At 42.9% G+C, this 17,624-nt stretch overlaps 1 protein-coding gene across 7 annotated transcripts in view; it reads left to right on the top strand.

The window, feature by feature from the left end:
- The window catches only part of cadps2 (Ca++-dependent secretion activator 2), a 280,025-nt gene that overhangs the window by 257,942 nt on the left and 4,459 nt on the right, over nucleotides 1-17,624 (top strand). For 6 of the 7 annotated variants that reach the window (XM_081607675.1, XM_081607679.1, XM_081607678.1 and 3 more), the window contains one exon: nucleotides 10,341-10,448. In XM_081607675.1, coding sequence (XP_081463801.1) covers nucleotides 10,341-10,448 — 108 coding nt within the window. The remainder of the gene's footprint in view (nucleotides 1-10,340; nucleotides 10,449-17,624) is intronic. The other variant, XM_081607676.1, reaches the window with a different exon arrangement.

The following is a 17,624-nucleotide window of genomic DNA, read 5'->3' as shown; positions in this document are numbered from 1 at the left end:
TGCCAACCGCCATAAAAAGAAGAAGAAGTGCTCAATGTTTGCGGAAGTAAACATGGAGGCTAACGGTGGAGCATAGCTTACATATTTAGAGTTGTTGTCCAGCAGAAGCAACATAATAACAACTTAATCCTCATATAGTCCGTCATAGTTGTTTTTCTTCCCGCTTGTGTGTATCAGGATGCAGAATAGTGAGATTTGTTGAGAATCAGTGACGTTCAGTTCAAATGAATGTGACCTGAACATTTGGTCGCATTTGGATCGAATACGTATCGGATATGAGTCACATTCGAAAAAGAATCCGGCCTGTGCTGTTCACACTGCCATGAAAAGATCGGATACAGGTCGCATTATGACAAAAAAAATTGGAATTGGGTCACTTCAGGCTGCAGTGTGAACACACCCTAACAAGATGGATGAACCTCAAGCCCTGACAAGTACAAAGAGTGTAGGAAATTCAGCATCATGTGTTTTACTGAGACATGGCTTCAATTCAAAGTTCAAATTCAAGAATACTTTATTAATCCCAAAGGGAAATTAACTCATTAATTTAGATACTTCAAAGAGTAATTAAACATGGTGATGGCTGTTGGCAGGAAAGATCTTCTGCAACGGTCTGTACTGCGCTGAATCTGAAGAAGGCTCTCACTGATACTGAGCATCTCATCACAGAGTTTCTTTGTATGTCAAATCTTGATGAGTGCCAGATGCTGGTGTTTAGCTTCACTTGCGTTTTTCTTCATGTACTTATAGTGAATATTACTTCAGGGATGTCCATAATTTTCTTGGTCCTATGAAGAATTCTTCTTTGCATAGTTATTTCCAGAGGTTGCACAGTCATCCCCAGAACACAACCAGCCTTCTTTATCAGGCTGTTGAGGATTTTTAGGTCTCTGGGTCTGATGCTGTAAGCAAACAAGCACATATCAGGAACCCCTGCAGTCTACTTATTGTTGTGGAATCAGCGTTGATGATGCCATCATAGACCTGCTTCAACAAACCCACTGTCATCTGGACAAAGCAGGCAGCAATGTGAGGATCATGTTCTTTTATTGTTCCAGTGCTGGATAACTAGTTATAGTGAACATCGGCAATTCAGCTTGAATTGCTGATGTTTTCTGAATTTCAAGATATACCAGGCAACCACAAAATACAAAAATCAGAAATCCTGCTATCAATCATCCAATATGTACACATCTTCCACATTCTCCACCGACCATATGGACAGACACACGATCTTCCATTTACCCCAGGAATCCATTGTGTATCCAACTGCATATGTCCGATCAGGGCAAGAGGGCACTCCTATGCTCCATCTTCTCATCAAGAAAATTTGATCCATTGCGTTGAGAGACCAGCTGACCAGATACATTATTTGCAATACAGAAGATATGCAAAGAGAGGCTCCACTATATAAACAAGTCAGCACAGGACAGAGAGCAGAAACAGGGTAGATATGGGAGGAAGAGCAAGAAGATATCATGTTATATTATTATTCATTCATCAAAGACGTACCTGGAGTGCTGCTTTGATTTCTTCATGCACGTTTCTTTAAATCTCCCGCAGCAACCGTTTGGACTGATTAAACCAACCGCTGCCTTTTTGTCCTCCTCGGAGCTGTAGTCTTGAGTCAAGTTTCTACCTCACAAAGCGCCCTTCTCTGCTCCTCCGAACTAGCAGCAGCAATTAGCAAACACCTGTGCATCTGCTGAGCTCGTCATAGGAACTACTTCTCAGTCCTATTCTCAGAATGGTTGTAAATGGCATAATGGGGGAGCACTGTAGTGATGAAGGTGCAGTGTCAGAACGACCAAGAGCTTCTTAAAGAGAGGGAGGCCGATTCTTTAAGTTTTATATGTGCAGGACTTTTATCACGGCTCTAGGTACTTGACACGATCACAATAGTTTCAGTTTTAGGTTGCGTCTTTCTTCATGTACTTACAGTGAATATTACTTCAGTATATTTTAGAACAAGAAAACTATTTTTTAATTGCAGTAACCTGTGAATATGAACACAACATCCTCCTGGCAGAAATGAAATAAGGTTGAGCATGTGGCAAATTACCAGGTATTTTCATGGCTCTCCTCTTCTAAAAACTAGTCATTATTCAAAGGTCTCTTCCTCCTGCCACTTCACTGCTTTATCCCTCCATGTCTTTACTGAACAGGAATGTTTGTGCATGGAGTTTCTTTGTATGTCAAATATTGATGAGTGCCGGGTGTCTTTTATCCGGATGCTGGTGTTTAGCTTCACTTGAAGAAGAATAAGTGAAGCTACACGCAATGAGTCTACGTGGAGCTTGGCCGATACGGAGAGCGAGAAAAAGGTGGTTTTGAGTTGTACTTCAACAGGATTTCCCTTTGCTGTGCAGCATAGCACTAAATTAATAATATTTATATTTCCAAGTTTCATTGAGTTAACAGAATTATTCTACCGTGGCAGCGCTGCAATGGATGGAAATTACATAAGGAAATGTCGGTATGTAAACAATAACATGCAAGGGGTCTTATGATTTTTAGTCAGAGTCTCTCCAGCCATGAACCTCACCGCACGTGAGGCACTGACTTATGACTTAGACACCATCTATGTTATTGGACCTACGGAAATTTCGCGCATGCGCACAACGCTGGGGGGCAAAAAGACTAATATTTTACATGTCATCTATAGCCGCGTTAACTCAGTGAAACTTAAAAATGTAGGTATTAATTTCGTGCTATGATCCACAGCAAAGTGATCTGTATTCGCCAAGCTACGCAGACTCGTTGCCATAGCAACTGACAACAATGCCAGTCCATGTTTTAGGATTTAACACCAAAAAACATTCAAGAATTTTGCACACAGAACAAAACATTTAGTTTGTGGTTGTAGTACGTTTTAGACTTAATGTTTTATTAATAAATAAATGCTGTGGTAGATTAGCTACCGCTTCTACTTTACTGAATTATTTAAACATTAACTGTAGCCCACAAAACGCACATTTAATTAAAAAACTAAACAAAAACATCTTATTGCCGTCTTACCTTTACGTATCAATGAAAGCTACTAACCATACATGGAGGATTCCACCCCAAATCCAGCACCCTGAGACTGTACACGAGCCTTAAGGAAGGAGGCAGAGGACTAGTGAGTGTGAGAGCCACTGTCCAGGATGAAATATCCTAGATCCATAAATACATCAAGGACAAAGCCTCAACAGATGATGTGCTCAGCGAATGTCTCAGGCAATGGGGAGCAAAAGACAAGGTGCTGGAAGTACCATCATGGGAGGACAAGCCCCTACATGGGATGTACCACCAACAAATAACTGAAGTGGCTGATATCAGGAAATCCTACCAATGGCTGGAGAAAGCTGGACTCAAGGACAGCACAGAGGCTCTCATCCTGGCCGCCCAGGAACAGGCCCTAAACACCAGAGCAATAGAGGCTCAGATCTACCACACCAGACAAGACCCAAGGTGTAGGTTGTGCAAGGAGGCCCCTGAGACAGTCCAGCACATAACAGCAGGGTGCAAGATGCTGGCAGGGAAAGCTTACATGGAACGACATAACCAAGTGGTGGGCATAGTGTACAGGAACATCTGTGCAGAATATGGACTGGAAGCCCCGAGATCAAAGTGGGGAACACCCCCAAAAGTGGTGGAGAATGACCGAGCTAAGATCCTGTGGGACTTCCAGATCCAGACAGACAGAATGGTAATGGAGAACCAACCGGACATTGTGGTGGTGGATAAACAACAGAGGAAAGCCGTTGTGGTGGATGTAGCAATACCAAGTGACTACAACATCAGGAAAAAGGAGAAACTGGAGAAATACCAGGGCCTCAGAGAGGAACTGGAAAAGACCTGGAAGGTGAAGACCACAGTGGTGCCTGTGGTCATCGGGGCCCTCGGGGCAGTCACCCCCAAACTGGAGCAGTGGCTTAAACAGATCTCAGGTACAACATCAGACATCTCAGTCAAGATACTGGTGGAACCCTCAAGCTCCCAGGCCTCTGGTAGAGGACCCGAGCTCAGAGGATGAGAGAGAGAGAGAGAGAGAGAGAGAGAGAGAGAGAGAGAGAGAGAGAGAGAGAGAGAGAGAGAGAGAGAGAGAGAGACCACACACGGAGGGTGAGAAGGGAATTATTAAATAGAGTGAATAGGTTCAATGTTTTGGGCACTTATTTAGTGAAACTTTATGTCTTGTCATTTTTATGATTATGGCTTACATATAATGAAAACTCAATTTAGTGTGTCAAATAATTTTAAAATTTGCTTGAGTGCAATAAAAAAATAGTTTTAAACAGGAATATTAGCTTCTGAAAATTATGTAGATTTCTGGATCCTCCTGCATGAATTACTGCATCAATGATCAATGTGCCATAGCACAGAGGAGACCAGCCTGCGACACTGTGTAGGTGTAATGGAAGCCCAGATTGCATAGACGACGCCCTTCAGGTCATCTGCTTTGTTGGATCAGGTGTGTCTCATCCTTCACCTAACAAAACTCCAAATATTCTGTAGGGGCTCAGGGAGTCAGGCACAGGAGTGAATGTTGCAAGTCAATGACTCAATGCTCTGCTGGGTTTTACTTTGAATAATTAATTGAGCATAATTTACTGTTTGATAACTAGAATGTGCGTGGTTGATATAAAATGTTTTTTTAAGTTCCTTGAAGGGTTAATTAATGATTAATGTTCATTTGTCAAGAAATGGTACATAAATTGACTGAATTGAATTGAATTGGCACCTTTGGTTGTGTAGGTGTTGCAACCTCCTAAACAACAAAGATGTTATCTGGCACAGAGATTAGCAAAATAAAAATGAATAATAACAACAGAAGAGTGAAAGTCAGGGTATGTAAGTTTAAATTTTTAAAAAAATATGCTTTTTATATATTTGCTAAAACTGTCACAATGTTGTGATGGTATAATATGAGACGTATAATCTGTGAAAAAATCGATCTCCTCTGCCTTCTCCCAGTGCTATCTACAGAAATATACAATCGTCAGAAACAACCAGTCAGAGTGCTGTCAATCACTCTTGTGTACAGCTCACACCCTCACCACAATGGAGCAAGTCAGGACTGTAAGACTAATTAGCATGCCCACCATTGACGCTGGATAAAAAGTTTTTCTGGAACGTTAAGTTGTTTTCTGCAACTAGCACTGTGAGCAGTGAGTACATGAGATTGAGAGACAGCGTGAAGACCCTCCTCCTGGCTCTGATTGGTTGTTATTGGTCAGGAGCGGTGCATTTTGTTCAGGGAAGAGATCAATCTTTTCACAGATTATCTGTCTAATAAACTGTTGTGACATGGTGACAGTTTTAACAAATATGTAAAAGCTTATTTACAACATTTTTTGAAGTTACAAGCCACAACTTTGTCAATAAAAATAGGTATTTATTTAACAATTATGGCAATGCAACAAATTACACAACAAAAAAAGAGGCAAACTTTACGCTCCACAGTCTCCAACTCCAAACAAACAACTCCCTTCTAACTAAAAGACTAAAACACAGCTCCATCAATAAAACAAAAAAAAAAAAGTACAGTGCCTGACAGGCACTTGCAGAGGGGGGGGGGGGGCTGGGGGTGCTTGAGCACCTGCCCTTTTTTTTGCTCCTTGCCCCCAAGTGCCCTTTTGGTCATTTTTTTTTTCTTTTGGTATTATTATGTCCTAAGCCCTCTTCTGACACACAAAAACATGTGCTAAAATTATTTGCTTTTTTGTTTCTTTTTTGTACAACATAATAAGCCCCCCGGTCACCTTGTTACCTTTGACCTTTTGCCCGTGACGCATGACCCAGTTGCCTCTCGCGCAGTGAGATAAGGCGGCTAACTGGAGCTCAACATAGTGAACGTTCCAGATTACAGAACAGATTTTGGTGAATTATAAAAAAACGTTTTTGGTGAATAAAGTGGAGACCTGCTGCTTGTCAGATGACGGAAAACGTTGAAGTATCGTTTCTGCTTCAGCTCGGAGTCGCGGTTTAAGAAGAGAGGTAATGAAATACAACAGACACTGACAGGCCTCTGCGTCTGCCTTTCTCTGAAGAACTACTGAGGGGAGGAGACAGCCAGGTGAGGAGAAACTGTTCTTATCTATCGATTCACTATTTTTATTATACAGACATTAGGTTGTTGTTGTTGTGCTATTAGCTAGCTGCTAGCTAAAGTCTTTGCTAGCAAAGCAAGATAACAAAAAAGCTTCTTCCCTGTATCTATAATGATATCAGTCATTCTTTAGTATTTATTATGCAATAAGGGCACATCGCCCGTCGAAAACCGATCATCTTCATAATGGATATATGTCCAATCTTCTAATTTCCTTTGCTGCATAATGTACATTGCATTTATTCTGGTGTTAGGTAAATGTATCTTGAAGGAGAATAGCACTTAAACAATAGTCCAACAAGGATATTTATTTAGAATTAAAAATAACTCACCCTGAATTACCATGATAGATATAATGTATGTAATAAAAGTGTCACTAATGAAGGGGGAAAAAACTCAACCCAGACTTTAAGTTTAGGGTCTGGTTCACAGAGTATGAAGTAAAATTTGTTTCCCAATTATTCAATGAAAAAAAAAAACTAACCTCATTAAGTAAAATAAAATTGTAGACAAAACTTTTGGAATTGTAATGATTTTTTTTTTAAGTTTTGTTTAAAATACTTTTTAAAATTAAACTCATTTTTACCAAACATAAACATTTATTTGCACACATCATAAATCTTTTGTTGTGATTTTAGGCCCTGCTCAAGACGTCATGTGAGAATCACAAGTGAGTCACAAACAAAAACTTAGAATAGCAAGAAAAGATTTCTGACAAGCGCAAATAAGTTTGTTTTGCAAAAAAGAAAATTCACTTCACGAGTCAAAAATGTGATTTAAATTTTTTTTAAGCAAAACTCAGTAGGCTTTTCTCATGGTGGCATGCATTAACAATTCAATTTTTGCTTCTTTTTTTTCTGCAGTTCCACATTAAAGTTTGATGCAGCTCTGCTTTCCTGAATGGACCATCTTCATCTCCACTGCAGCAAACAGGCAGATCTGTTGTATAGATTACTGTACACTAAAAGGTTGCATTGTGCCCTTATTTATATTTTTAATAGTGTAATTATGTAAAGACAAAATATGTCTGGTGGTCCAGCTCTGATTTACATATCTTGCTAAATTGCGGGTTTGAATATTTCAATACTTTCCTATAACAAAATAGACCTGCAGAAAGAAATTACTAATAATATATCTTACATATGCATAGTGTTATGCTCTATATGGAGATGTTTGTTAGCTTTGATTGTATATCTCACATGTTTGTAATTTATCATTGTTTATTAAACTCTGAAAGCTGAGAGGCTTTGTTAATATTCTGTCCTAGAATGAGGTTAGATGGGCCCTTTTTTGTTGTTGAGCACCTGCCCCTGTAGTGGCCTCTGCACGGCCCTGGTGCCTGATCTCCATAAGACATGAAAAAAATAGAGTGGAACAGAAATGGCAGAGAATTCATACCGACTCCCACTGTAAACTGACACACTTGCCTCTTAAATGTTCAAAAAGAAATCATGGCAAGCTGCTCAAGTCTATCAGCAGTTCCAGACAAGATAACTGCAGCTCAAGGCCCAGGGAAGAGGGGGCTGGCTCTCTGAGATGACTGAAGAACTGCAGCACATCTCACCTGTCGCAGGAAGGCAAACCTGCTACAAAGAATTAGAAAGAACTCTCACATGAGGGGAGCTGATGGACGTCAGGGACTGTAACAGTAGGCAGGTGCCAAGTTCTGCTGTAAAGTTAAATCAGCATTTCAATAAAGCTTGTCACACATAGCAAGCACAAAAAGCTCTAAAATTTCCTTGTGGATGACTGATTTGACTGTGGACTTCAGAAGACACAGTGGACTGACGCCAGCACAGTGCACCGCAGTGTGTGTGCGGGAGGGCCGGGGTGTGGGGGTGAAGTATCTTGGGGGTCTATTTGTTTAAATGTTTGCTATGTGTCTCAATGGGGTAATGAGCAGTAAAGGAGCTACAGTGAGGTCAAGTGTGTTACACTACAGCAGTGTTTGTCTGCCTTCAGTTGACAGATCATTAGCTGGTAACTGGAAGTGATCAGGATGAAATACCAAACATTTACTCTTACTTTCACTTTATGTTAAAGTTCAGTCCTGCATTTTGACTAAAAATGTAGAAGCTTCTATATGCCCAAAAAAACCACAATTTCATCGCTGAATGACTACTGCCCTATTGCACTCAATCCTATAATGATTAAATGTTTCAAGGGGCTGGTGAACGATCACATCATCTCAAAACTTCCCTCCTCATTTCATCTGCTCCAGTTTGCCTACCGATCCAACCGCTGTTTCCTCAACACTGCACTTGAGCCTGAAATACCTGGAGGAGAAGAATACTCATCTGTGAATGCTGTTTCAGGACTTCAGCTCATCATTAAACACAATCATCCCCCAGCATCTGGTGACAAACTAGCTCTCCTTGGGCTCAACACTCACCTGTGTAACTGGCTGCTGGATTTTCTCACAGACAGACCTCAATCTGTAAGGGTTGGTAAAAAACAGTTTCAAGGGTCATCTCCCTCAGCACTGGCTCCCTCCAGGGCTGTGTACTGAGCCCACTGCTCTTCACCCCGATGACCCTTTACTGCCAAGCCAGGTTCAGTACGAACCACGTCATTAAGTATGTGGACGATACGACAGTGGTGGGTCTCATCAGGGACAACAACGTTCTAGCCTACAGAGAGGAGGTGAAACATCTGGTGGACTGGTGTGGTGCAAACCATCTAATCCTGAATGTCAACAAAATAAAAGAAATTGTTGTTGACTTCAGACAAAAATCAGCCAGATCACACACCCCTCCTCAATGATGCTGCAGTGGAACAGGTCAGGAACATTCAATTCCTGGGGATACAGATCACTGGCACTTTGACTGGTCCCCCCAAACCTCTGGTCTGGTGAAGAAAGCTCAGCAACATCTTACACTCTTTATTTTGGATAAGAGCAAACCTCCCTCCTCCCATCCTCACCACTTTCTACAAAGGGACAATAGAGAAACTGACCAGCAGCATTTCTGACTGGTTTGGAGTATGTAACACCTCTGACTGGCAACATGTGGAGAGAGTGGTGAGGACGGCGTTTCAACTAAACACCTAGAGGTTGGAGTCCTTGTCAAACGGTGTTTTTGACTAAAGTCCCTGAGGGTTAGAATCCCAGTTAAACGACGTTTAACTGAAGTCCTAAAGGGGTTTTAATGTTCTTATCTTTTTTTTTAAATCTCTCTCTTTCTCACTGTTTATTTAATGTCACATGCTGTTTTTATTTTAATTATGTAAAGCACTTTGAAATGCCTTGCTGCTGAAATGTGCTATACAAATAAAATTTGATTGATTGATTGACAGCTGAGAGAATCAGGAATGAGTTTCCTTCCATCCTTGACGCAGCTCCCTGTCCAGGGCTCGGTCAATCAAAGACCCTTCCACCCTCACTCTGTTTTGTTCTCTGTGCTGCCTTCTGGGAAAAGATTCAGCAGCTTCAAATGCAGAACAACCAGATTCCACAACAGCTTCATCAATCATGCCATTAGACTACTAAACTCCCATTAATTTTATATTTTATTATATTTATGTTATAAATATATACAATACATCCATCCATCCATTTTCTTACACCCTTGTCCTTTAGTGGAGTCGGGAGGGTTGCTGGTACCTACCTCCATAATAGAAATATATTGCATATCTTTATAATATAATAAATTTATTATTATGTATTTATATAACCTGCTATGTTGGCAGGTTTCTCTGTTTTCATTGCTGCATTTTGTTATTGGAGTCTTGTGATAAAAATGTTTTCAATATGTATATTTTTAAATGCACAATTGAAGATTAAATATGTATGTCTAAAAATAATAGAACATTAAAAAGCTATATTTTTGACTGTCTCAATATGCTGCTAAGCAGCACTTTTTGTATAAATTGGATGAGACCACCATGATGTCACATTGTAGTTCAAACACCATTTGAACACATCATTTTGACATTAAACCATCTGCATTGACAGAGACATTGTGCATGACCATATGACTGGAAGATTCTGTTGGTGGCCATGTTTAGGTCCAAAGACCAACACATGGCCTCACCATGTGCTGCGTAAAGCTGTGTTGGCAGGTTTCTCTGTTTTCATTGCTGCATGTTTGACAAACTTCTCTCTCATTTCTAAGCTGAGTGGCTCACATTAAGTGTGCAAGTCATTATGGATTAATGTAATAGCCCAACTGCATCAAACATTTCCAATATTACACAAGTTGTTGCTGTGAATTTCTGATAAGACTTCTAATTTCCTTGTGCTCTCTAGAAACCAGGAATGAATCTGGCGGACACCTACATTATCTTTGTTCGGCAGAACCAGGACATCGTTCGACATCATATCAATAACGAGGTCTGCATTGAGAAGGTCTTTGATGTGAGTTCTTAGCATTACAGAAAAATAATCTAATGTATTCTGATTATGTTTTGTTTTAAAACTAAATTATTTTGAACCATTCTTTTTGTCTTATATATTGCTGTTCTGATATTGCTTACAATATTCCTTTTGGATTTAATTAATGAACAGAAACAACTAAAATCTGGGATTATCTTCTTTTATTTAAAAAAGGACAGCGGGTGTTTCATACACAAGAAGTAAAGAAAGGAAGCACTGAAACATTTTTCCATAGAATGAAGAATGTTACTAGTTTTTTATCATGGTACATAATTTTTATTTGTTCAGTTTGGTAGCTGAGCAACGGGAATATTTCACATAAGAAAAATTTAGGGATCATCTTAAACATGATGAAGGTTATGCCTAATTTCCCTAAACCAAAGCTGAAGAATTCAAAACAACATATTTGATTCCAAGCTGGGAAATCAGATGCCTGGCTGAGTCAGATCTCCCACTCAGTCAGGCACTTGGAGTGACCTCACATATCCAGTCTGGCATCAAATACAGTGGGGTGAAGAAGTGTTTGCCCCCTTCCTTAAACCGGTTTAAATATTAATCAATGACAACAAAAGTAAGCACAAAATGCAGTTTTTAAATGAAGGTGTTTATTATGAAGGATGATAATAATGATACAAACCTGCATGGACCTGTGTGAAAAAGTGACTGGACCCTAAACCTGATCATTCATTGAGCAACTTTTAGCAGCAACAACTGCAACCAAGCGATTGTGACAATGTGCAGTGAGTCTTTTCCAAGCATCTTTACAGAATGTTTCTAATTCAGCCACATTGAAGGGTTTCCAGTATGAAAGCCCCATTTAAGGTCATGCCACAGCATCTCAACAAGATTCAGGTCAGGACTTTGACTAGGCCACTTCAAAGTCTTTGTGTTGTTTTTCTTCAGCCAATCAGAGATGGATTTGCTGTTGTGTTCTGGATCACTGCCTTGCTGCAAAACCTAAGTTGGTTTCAGGTTGAGGTCACCAACAGATGGGTGGACGTTCTCCATCAGGATGTTTTGGTCAACAGCAGAAGTCATGGTTCCATTTAGCTTCCAGGTCCCGAAGCAGCAAAACAGCCCCAGACAATCACACTGCCACCATCACGTTTTCCTGTTGGTATGATGATTTTTTCTGAAATCATCATACCAACTTTTACTTTTGCACCAGATGTAACAGGATACACACTATCTAAAGAGTTCAGCTTCTCTCTCATCAGTTCACACAATGCTTTCCTAAAGTGTTGGGGATCATCAAGATGAGTTCTGAAAAAACAAAGTACAGTCTTAATGTTCTTTTTGCTCAGCTGTGGTTTTCACCTTGGAACTCTGTCCTTTTTGCTCCATGTCTCTTTTGTATGGTGCCCTCAGGCATGACCTTACTTGAGGGAAGTGAGGCCTACAGTTCTTGGATGACATTGTGCTGTCTTTCTCGGTGTGATGTTGGTTGGTTATCCACTCCTGGGAAGCTTCACCGTTGTTCCATGTTTCCACCATGTGTGGATAACGGCTCTCACTGTGGCTCACTGGAGTTCCTGAGCTAGAAAATGGCTTTGTAATCCTTTCTGGACTGATAGGTCTCAGTTACTTTCTCTCATTTGTTCCTGAATTTCTTCAAAGGTCAGCATAATATCTAGCTTTTGAGGATCTTTTGGTGTCCTTCAGTTTGTCAGGCAGGTCCTGAGTAAGTGATGTCTTGACTGAGAACAGGAGTGCCAGTAATCAGGTTACAGACAGTGAACTCAGATGTGATAAATTACAATTATGCTTTAAGACTTCATTTTGTGTTTATTTTTGTTGTCTTTTACTAATAATTAAATTGGTGTGACATTGTGAAAACATAGGGTGTCAGGAAAAGTGAAAACTCTGTTTCACTCCACTGAAACTCTGAACCAGCCGCTTGAGAGCAAAGACTAAGTTCCCAACAGTTCATCAGGAGGAAAATGAAGCCAGCTCTTCTTCTGTTTTCTTCTTGTCCCTCTTTCACTTACCACACTCCCCTTGGCTGCTTCAGGAGAGATTACTGGTCTCTTTGTCCATCCTGTTAGTCCAGGTGGACGTCCATCCAGCTGCATTGAGACTGAGAATCATTTAATTGTTGAAATATATTGACTAAAAATGTGAAGTGTTTTGGTAATTGGTTGCTCTGAACTTTATTTAGTGGAGTGATATAAAATGTGACTACATGCAATTGATTGCCAAGTTAAAATTACTTGTATCGTTTTTCTTTTTCTTCCAACAACCCAACATCTAAGTGTGTTCTTATTGTGCTTATTGTGTGACAAAATGTGAGAGTTCAGTGCATCCAAATACATTATTTTGCAAGGCATTATGTGACTTTGGGCAACGTATTCAACAACAAAACCCGACCTGTCGGGATTCAGGAGCAAATCAAGCCTCAAACTCTACATTCATACACATGGTTTATATCCACTCACTACCAGATCCTGTTGTTTCATATAATTGGCAGTGTGATTTGATAATATCTAGTTATTCTTGACATAATTCTCTAAAGCAACTGACAGTCAGGTGTTTTTACTGCTTGATTCTCCACTCTCAGAGCAGCAGGAGGTCTCTGTGATACTGAAAACAGTGCCTGCTTCTATTGACCTGTTTATCACTTAGGAACACTGAGAGCATTTGGCTCGCTCTGCTGGAGCCAAAAACCCTTTTACACCTCATCCTATCCATCCGTCTCCCATCTCTCTCTCCCATGCTGTCTGCTGTATTCACTGGCTGCTTCCACCTGCAAGATTCAGATTTGTAAGAATATTCTAGCAGGCAGTTTCCTAACACGCCTCAGCTCCCCGTTGGAGTGAATGCAGTGATTTAGGCATGGCAGTTCAGGACTTGGTACACATTAGCAGCACGAAGCAGAGCGATGGATTTCTGCCACCCGTTGGCTCCTCTGAGGGTTCAGAGTGAGCCTCAAGCTGCACTGAGCTCATGTGTGTGTGTGTGTGGGGGTGTGCGTGTGTGTGTGTGTGAGTGCGTGCGTGCGTGTGTGTCTGCATTTGAGGGAAGGGGATAGAGGAGAATGAGTCTAATGGAGCTCAGAAGCGCCCAGTCATGCACTGAGGAGGAGGTGACAGCAGGGCCTTGAAGTGTCTAAGCTAAGTCTTTCAGTATGAATGCAACACACACATGCACACGCACACACACACATACTCACGCGTGCATCTTGTGTGCAACAATAAAAGCAAATGTAACGTTTGACAGCAGCATCAGGCCCCTCAACAGGAGTGTTTTGAGTGTGAAATTGTCCTGTTTATGGGCCTCTCTGCAAGTCAATCAAATTCATTTACAGCTTCTCCTCTTTCTTCATCGATGAAAGCAGACAAGCCATGGTAGGAGCATGAAGGATGTGTAGAACAAACACACTGAGCATTAAGGATATTTGTGTGCTTGTGTACATTATCTAGAAGAGTTGTAGACATCCTCCTCCCTTACACACACACACACACACGGATCAGTAACAAATTATTATAAGTTATACCTATTAGAAATAAGTCACCCCTCCTTGGGCTGCCACCTTATCGTGGTGGAGGGGTTTGAGTGTCCCAATGATACTAGGAGCTATGCTGTCTGGGGCTTTATGCCCCTGGTAGGGTCACCCAAGGCAGACAGGTCCTAGGTGAGGAACCAGACAAAATGCAGCCCGAAGACCCCTTATGACGGACACAAGCTTTGGACTTGGTTTTCCCTTGCCCGGGTCACCGGGGCCCCACTATGGAGCCATGACTGGAGATGGGGCACGATGGTGAGCGCCTGGTAGCCGGGCTTTTACCCATGGAGCCCGGCCGGGCTCAGCCCGAAGAGGAGACGTGGGTCCCCCTTCCGATGGGCTCACCACCTGTCGGAGGGGCCAAAGGGGTCGGGTGCATTGTGCTATGGGCGGCAGCCGAGGGAGGGGACCCTGGCGGTCTGATCCTCGGCTGCAGAAGCTGGCTCTTGGGACGTGGAACGTCACCTCTCTGGTGGGGAAGGAACCGGAGCTAGTGTGGGAGGCTGAGAGGGCTAGAAATAGTCGGCCTCACCTCGACGCATGGCTCTGGTTCTGGAACCAGTCTCCTTGAGAGGGGTTGGACGTACTTCCACTCTGGAGTTGCCCACGGTGAGAGGCCCCGGGCAGGAGTGGGCATACTTGTTGCCCCCCATCTTGGCACCTGTACGTTGGGGTTCACTCCGGTGAACGAGAGGGTAGCCTCCCTCCGCCTATGGGTGGGGGGACAGGTTCTGACTGTTGTTTGTGCTTACGGGCCGAACAGCAGTTCAGATTACTCACCCTTCTTGGAGTCCTTAGAGGGGGTACTGAAGAGTGCCCCTCCTGGGGACTCCCTTGTTCTACTGGGGGACTTCAACGCTCACGTGGGCAATGACAGTGAGACCTGGAGAGGCGTGGTTGGGAGGAACGGCCCCCTGATCTGAACTCGAGTGGTGTTCTGTTGTTGAACTTCTGTGCTCGTCACGAATTGTCCATCACGAACACCATGTTCAGGCATAAGGGTGTCCATATGTGCACTTGGCACCAGGACACCCTAGGCCGCAGTTCGATGATCGATTTTGTCATCGTTTCATTGGATCTGCGGCCGTATGTCTTGGACACTCGGGTGAAGAGAGGTGCGGAGCTGTCCACTGACCACTACCTGGTGGTGAGTTGGCTCCGGTGGTGGGGGAGGAAGCCGGTCAGACCTGGCAGGCCCAAACGTGTAGTGAGGGTCTGCTGGGAACGTCTGGCGGAGTCCCCTGTGAGACGGAGCTTTAACTCCCATCTCCGGCAGAACTTCAAACACGTTCCGGGGGAGTTGGGGGACATCGAGTCTGATTGGACCATGTTCCGTACCTCCATTGCCGAGGAGGCTTATCGGAGCTGCGGCTGCAAGGTTGTTGGTGCCTGTCGCGGCGGCAACCCTCGAACCCGTTGGTGGACACCTTCGGTGAGGGATGCTGTCAAGCTGTAGAAGCAGTCCTCCCCTGTTTAAAAAGGGGGACCGGAGGGTGTGCTCCAATTACAGGGGGGTCACACTCTTAAGCCTCCCTTGTAAGGTCTATTCAGGGGTCCTGGAGAGGAGGGTCCATCGGATAGTCGAACCTCAGATTCAGGAAGAGCAGTGTGGTTTTCGTCCTGGTCGTGGAACACTGGACCCTCTACACCCTCAGCAGGTCCTGGAGGGTCCATGGGAGTTCGCCCAACCAGTCTACATGTGTTTTGTGGACTTGGAGAAGACGTCGACCATGTCCCCAGGGAGGTCTTGTGGGGGGTTCTCCGGGAGTATGGGGTACCGGGCCCTTTGATACAGGGCTTTCAGGTCCCTGTATGACCGGTGTCAGAGTCTGGTCCGCATTGCCGGCAGTAAGTCGGGCTCATTTCCGGTGAGAGTTGGACTCCGCCAAGGCTGCCCTGTGTCACCTATTCTGTTCATTACCTTCATGGACAGAATTTCTAGGCGCAGCCGAGGTGTTGAGGGGATCCGTTTTGGTGGCCTTAGTATCGCATCTCTACTTTTTGCGGATGATGTGGTCCTGTTGGCTTCATCAGATTGTGATATGCAGCTCTCACTGGAGCGGTCCACGGCCGAATGTGAAGCAGCCGGCATGAGGCTCAGTGCCTCCAAATCCGAGGCCTTTGTCTTGAGCCAGAAAAGGGTAGAGTGCCTTCTCCGGGTCAGGGGGGTCGTCCTGCCTCAAGTGGAGGAGTTTAAGTATCTGGGGATCTTGTTCACGAATCAGGGAAGAAGGCAGCGGGAGATCGACAGGCGGATTGGGGCAGCGTTTGCCGTGAAGCGGACGCTGTACCGGTCCGTCGTGGTGAAGAGAGAGCTGAGTCAAAAAGCGAAGCTCTCGATTTACCGGTCGATCTACGTTCCCACTCTCATCTATGGTCATGAGCTTTGGGTCATGACCGAAAGAACAAGATCACGGATACAAGCGGCCGAAATGGGTTTCCTCCGCAGGGTGGCTGGGCTCTCCCTTAGAGATAGGGTGAGAAGCTTGGTCATCCGGGAGGAACTCAGAGTAGAGCCGCTGCTCCTCCACGTCGAGAGGAGCCAGTTGAGGCTCGGGCATCTGGTCAGGATGCCTTCAGCTTCTATGCACCACAAATCTGGAACAAACTTCCAGAAAACTGTAAAACAGCTGAAACACTGTCTTGGGTGCCTTTAAATCTCAACTTAAAATCCACCTGTTTAGAGTTGCTTATGGCTAAATTAGGGTTTTGATGTCTTCGATGTTTTTAATGTTTTTATCTTTACTTTTTATCTATTTATTAATTTCTTTTTATTCCTCTTTCTAATGATGTAAAAGTGACGAGTGACTGAGGGTCATTGCGCGCACGGAAAAACCCTGTTAATTCTAAACTAACAGGTAAAAATAGTGCACAAAAATCCATGTAGGACGGCAAAGTCCTAGCGCAAAAATTTGCGTGACAGGTGGACGGAACCTGGTGCTGCAAGGTTGGAGACCTTGTCCTGTCAGGCGATGGGGCCTGGATAATACCTGTGTTAAACGGACGGTGGAGTCCGGCGACGACAGGCGCTTAAATTCCATAACAAAAGTATATTTTTATCTTTTTTAATTTTTTTTTCAAAATCTTTCTCTTTCTTACTGTTTATTCAATGTCACATGCTGGTTTTAGTTTTTATTTATTTATTTTTGTTATGTAAAGCACCTTGAAATGTCTTGCTGCTGAAATGTGCTATGCAAATAAAATGTGATTGATTGAGCCGATGGGTGACAACAGACACTAAGTCACGTTATTGCTTGGATTTTACGGCGCCACCTTAAATCCCTGAACTTCACATTTTAACGGAAAAAAAGAACAACGCGACTTGGATGTAACGAGTAACGCGACAGTTTGTAGAAATGTAGTGAAGTAGAAAGTACAGATACTTACTGTAAAATGTAGTGGAGTAAAAGTAGAAAGTATCCATTATTAAATCTACTTAAGTAAAGTACAGATACACGAAAACTGTACTTAAGTACAGTAACGCCGTACTTGTACTTTGTTCCTTCCCACCACTGTAAATTGGTCAGTAGCACACATGTACTCTAGACAAGTCAATATGATCAACAACCCAAATCAATATTTCTTTTATTCATGCCAGTTCTTCTTATGGTGACTGTTTTGCTTCCTAACTCAGTTTAGCTAAAACACCTACAAAC

This window comes from Poecilia reticulata, chromosome 6, assembly GCF_904066995.2.
Source record: "Poecilia reticulata chromosome 6, P_reticulata-male-v2, whole genome shotgun sequence".
In the NCBI taxonomy this organism is placed as follows: Eukaryota; Metazoa; Chordata; class Actinopteri; order Cyprinodontiformes; family Poeciliidae; genus Poecilia; species Poecilia reticulata.
Note: the sequence above shows the minus strand (reverse complement) of the source record. Positions and strands in the feature narration are given on the sequence as shown.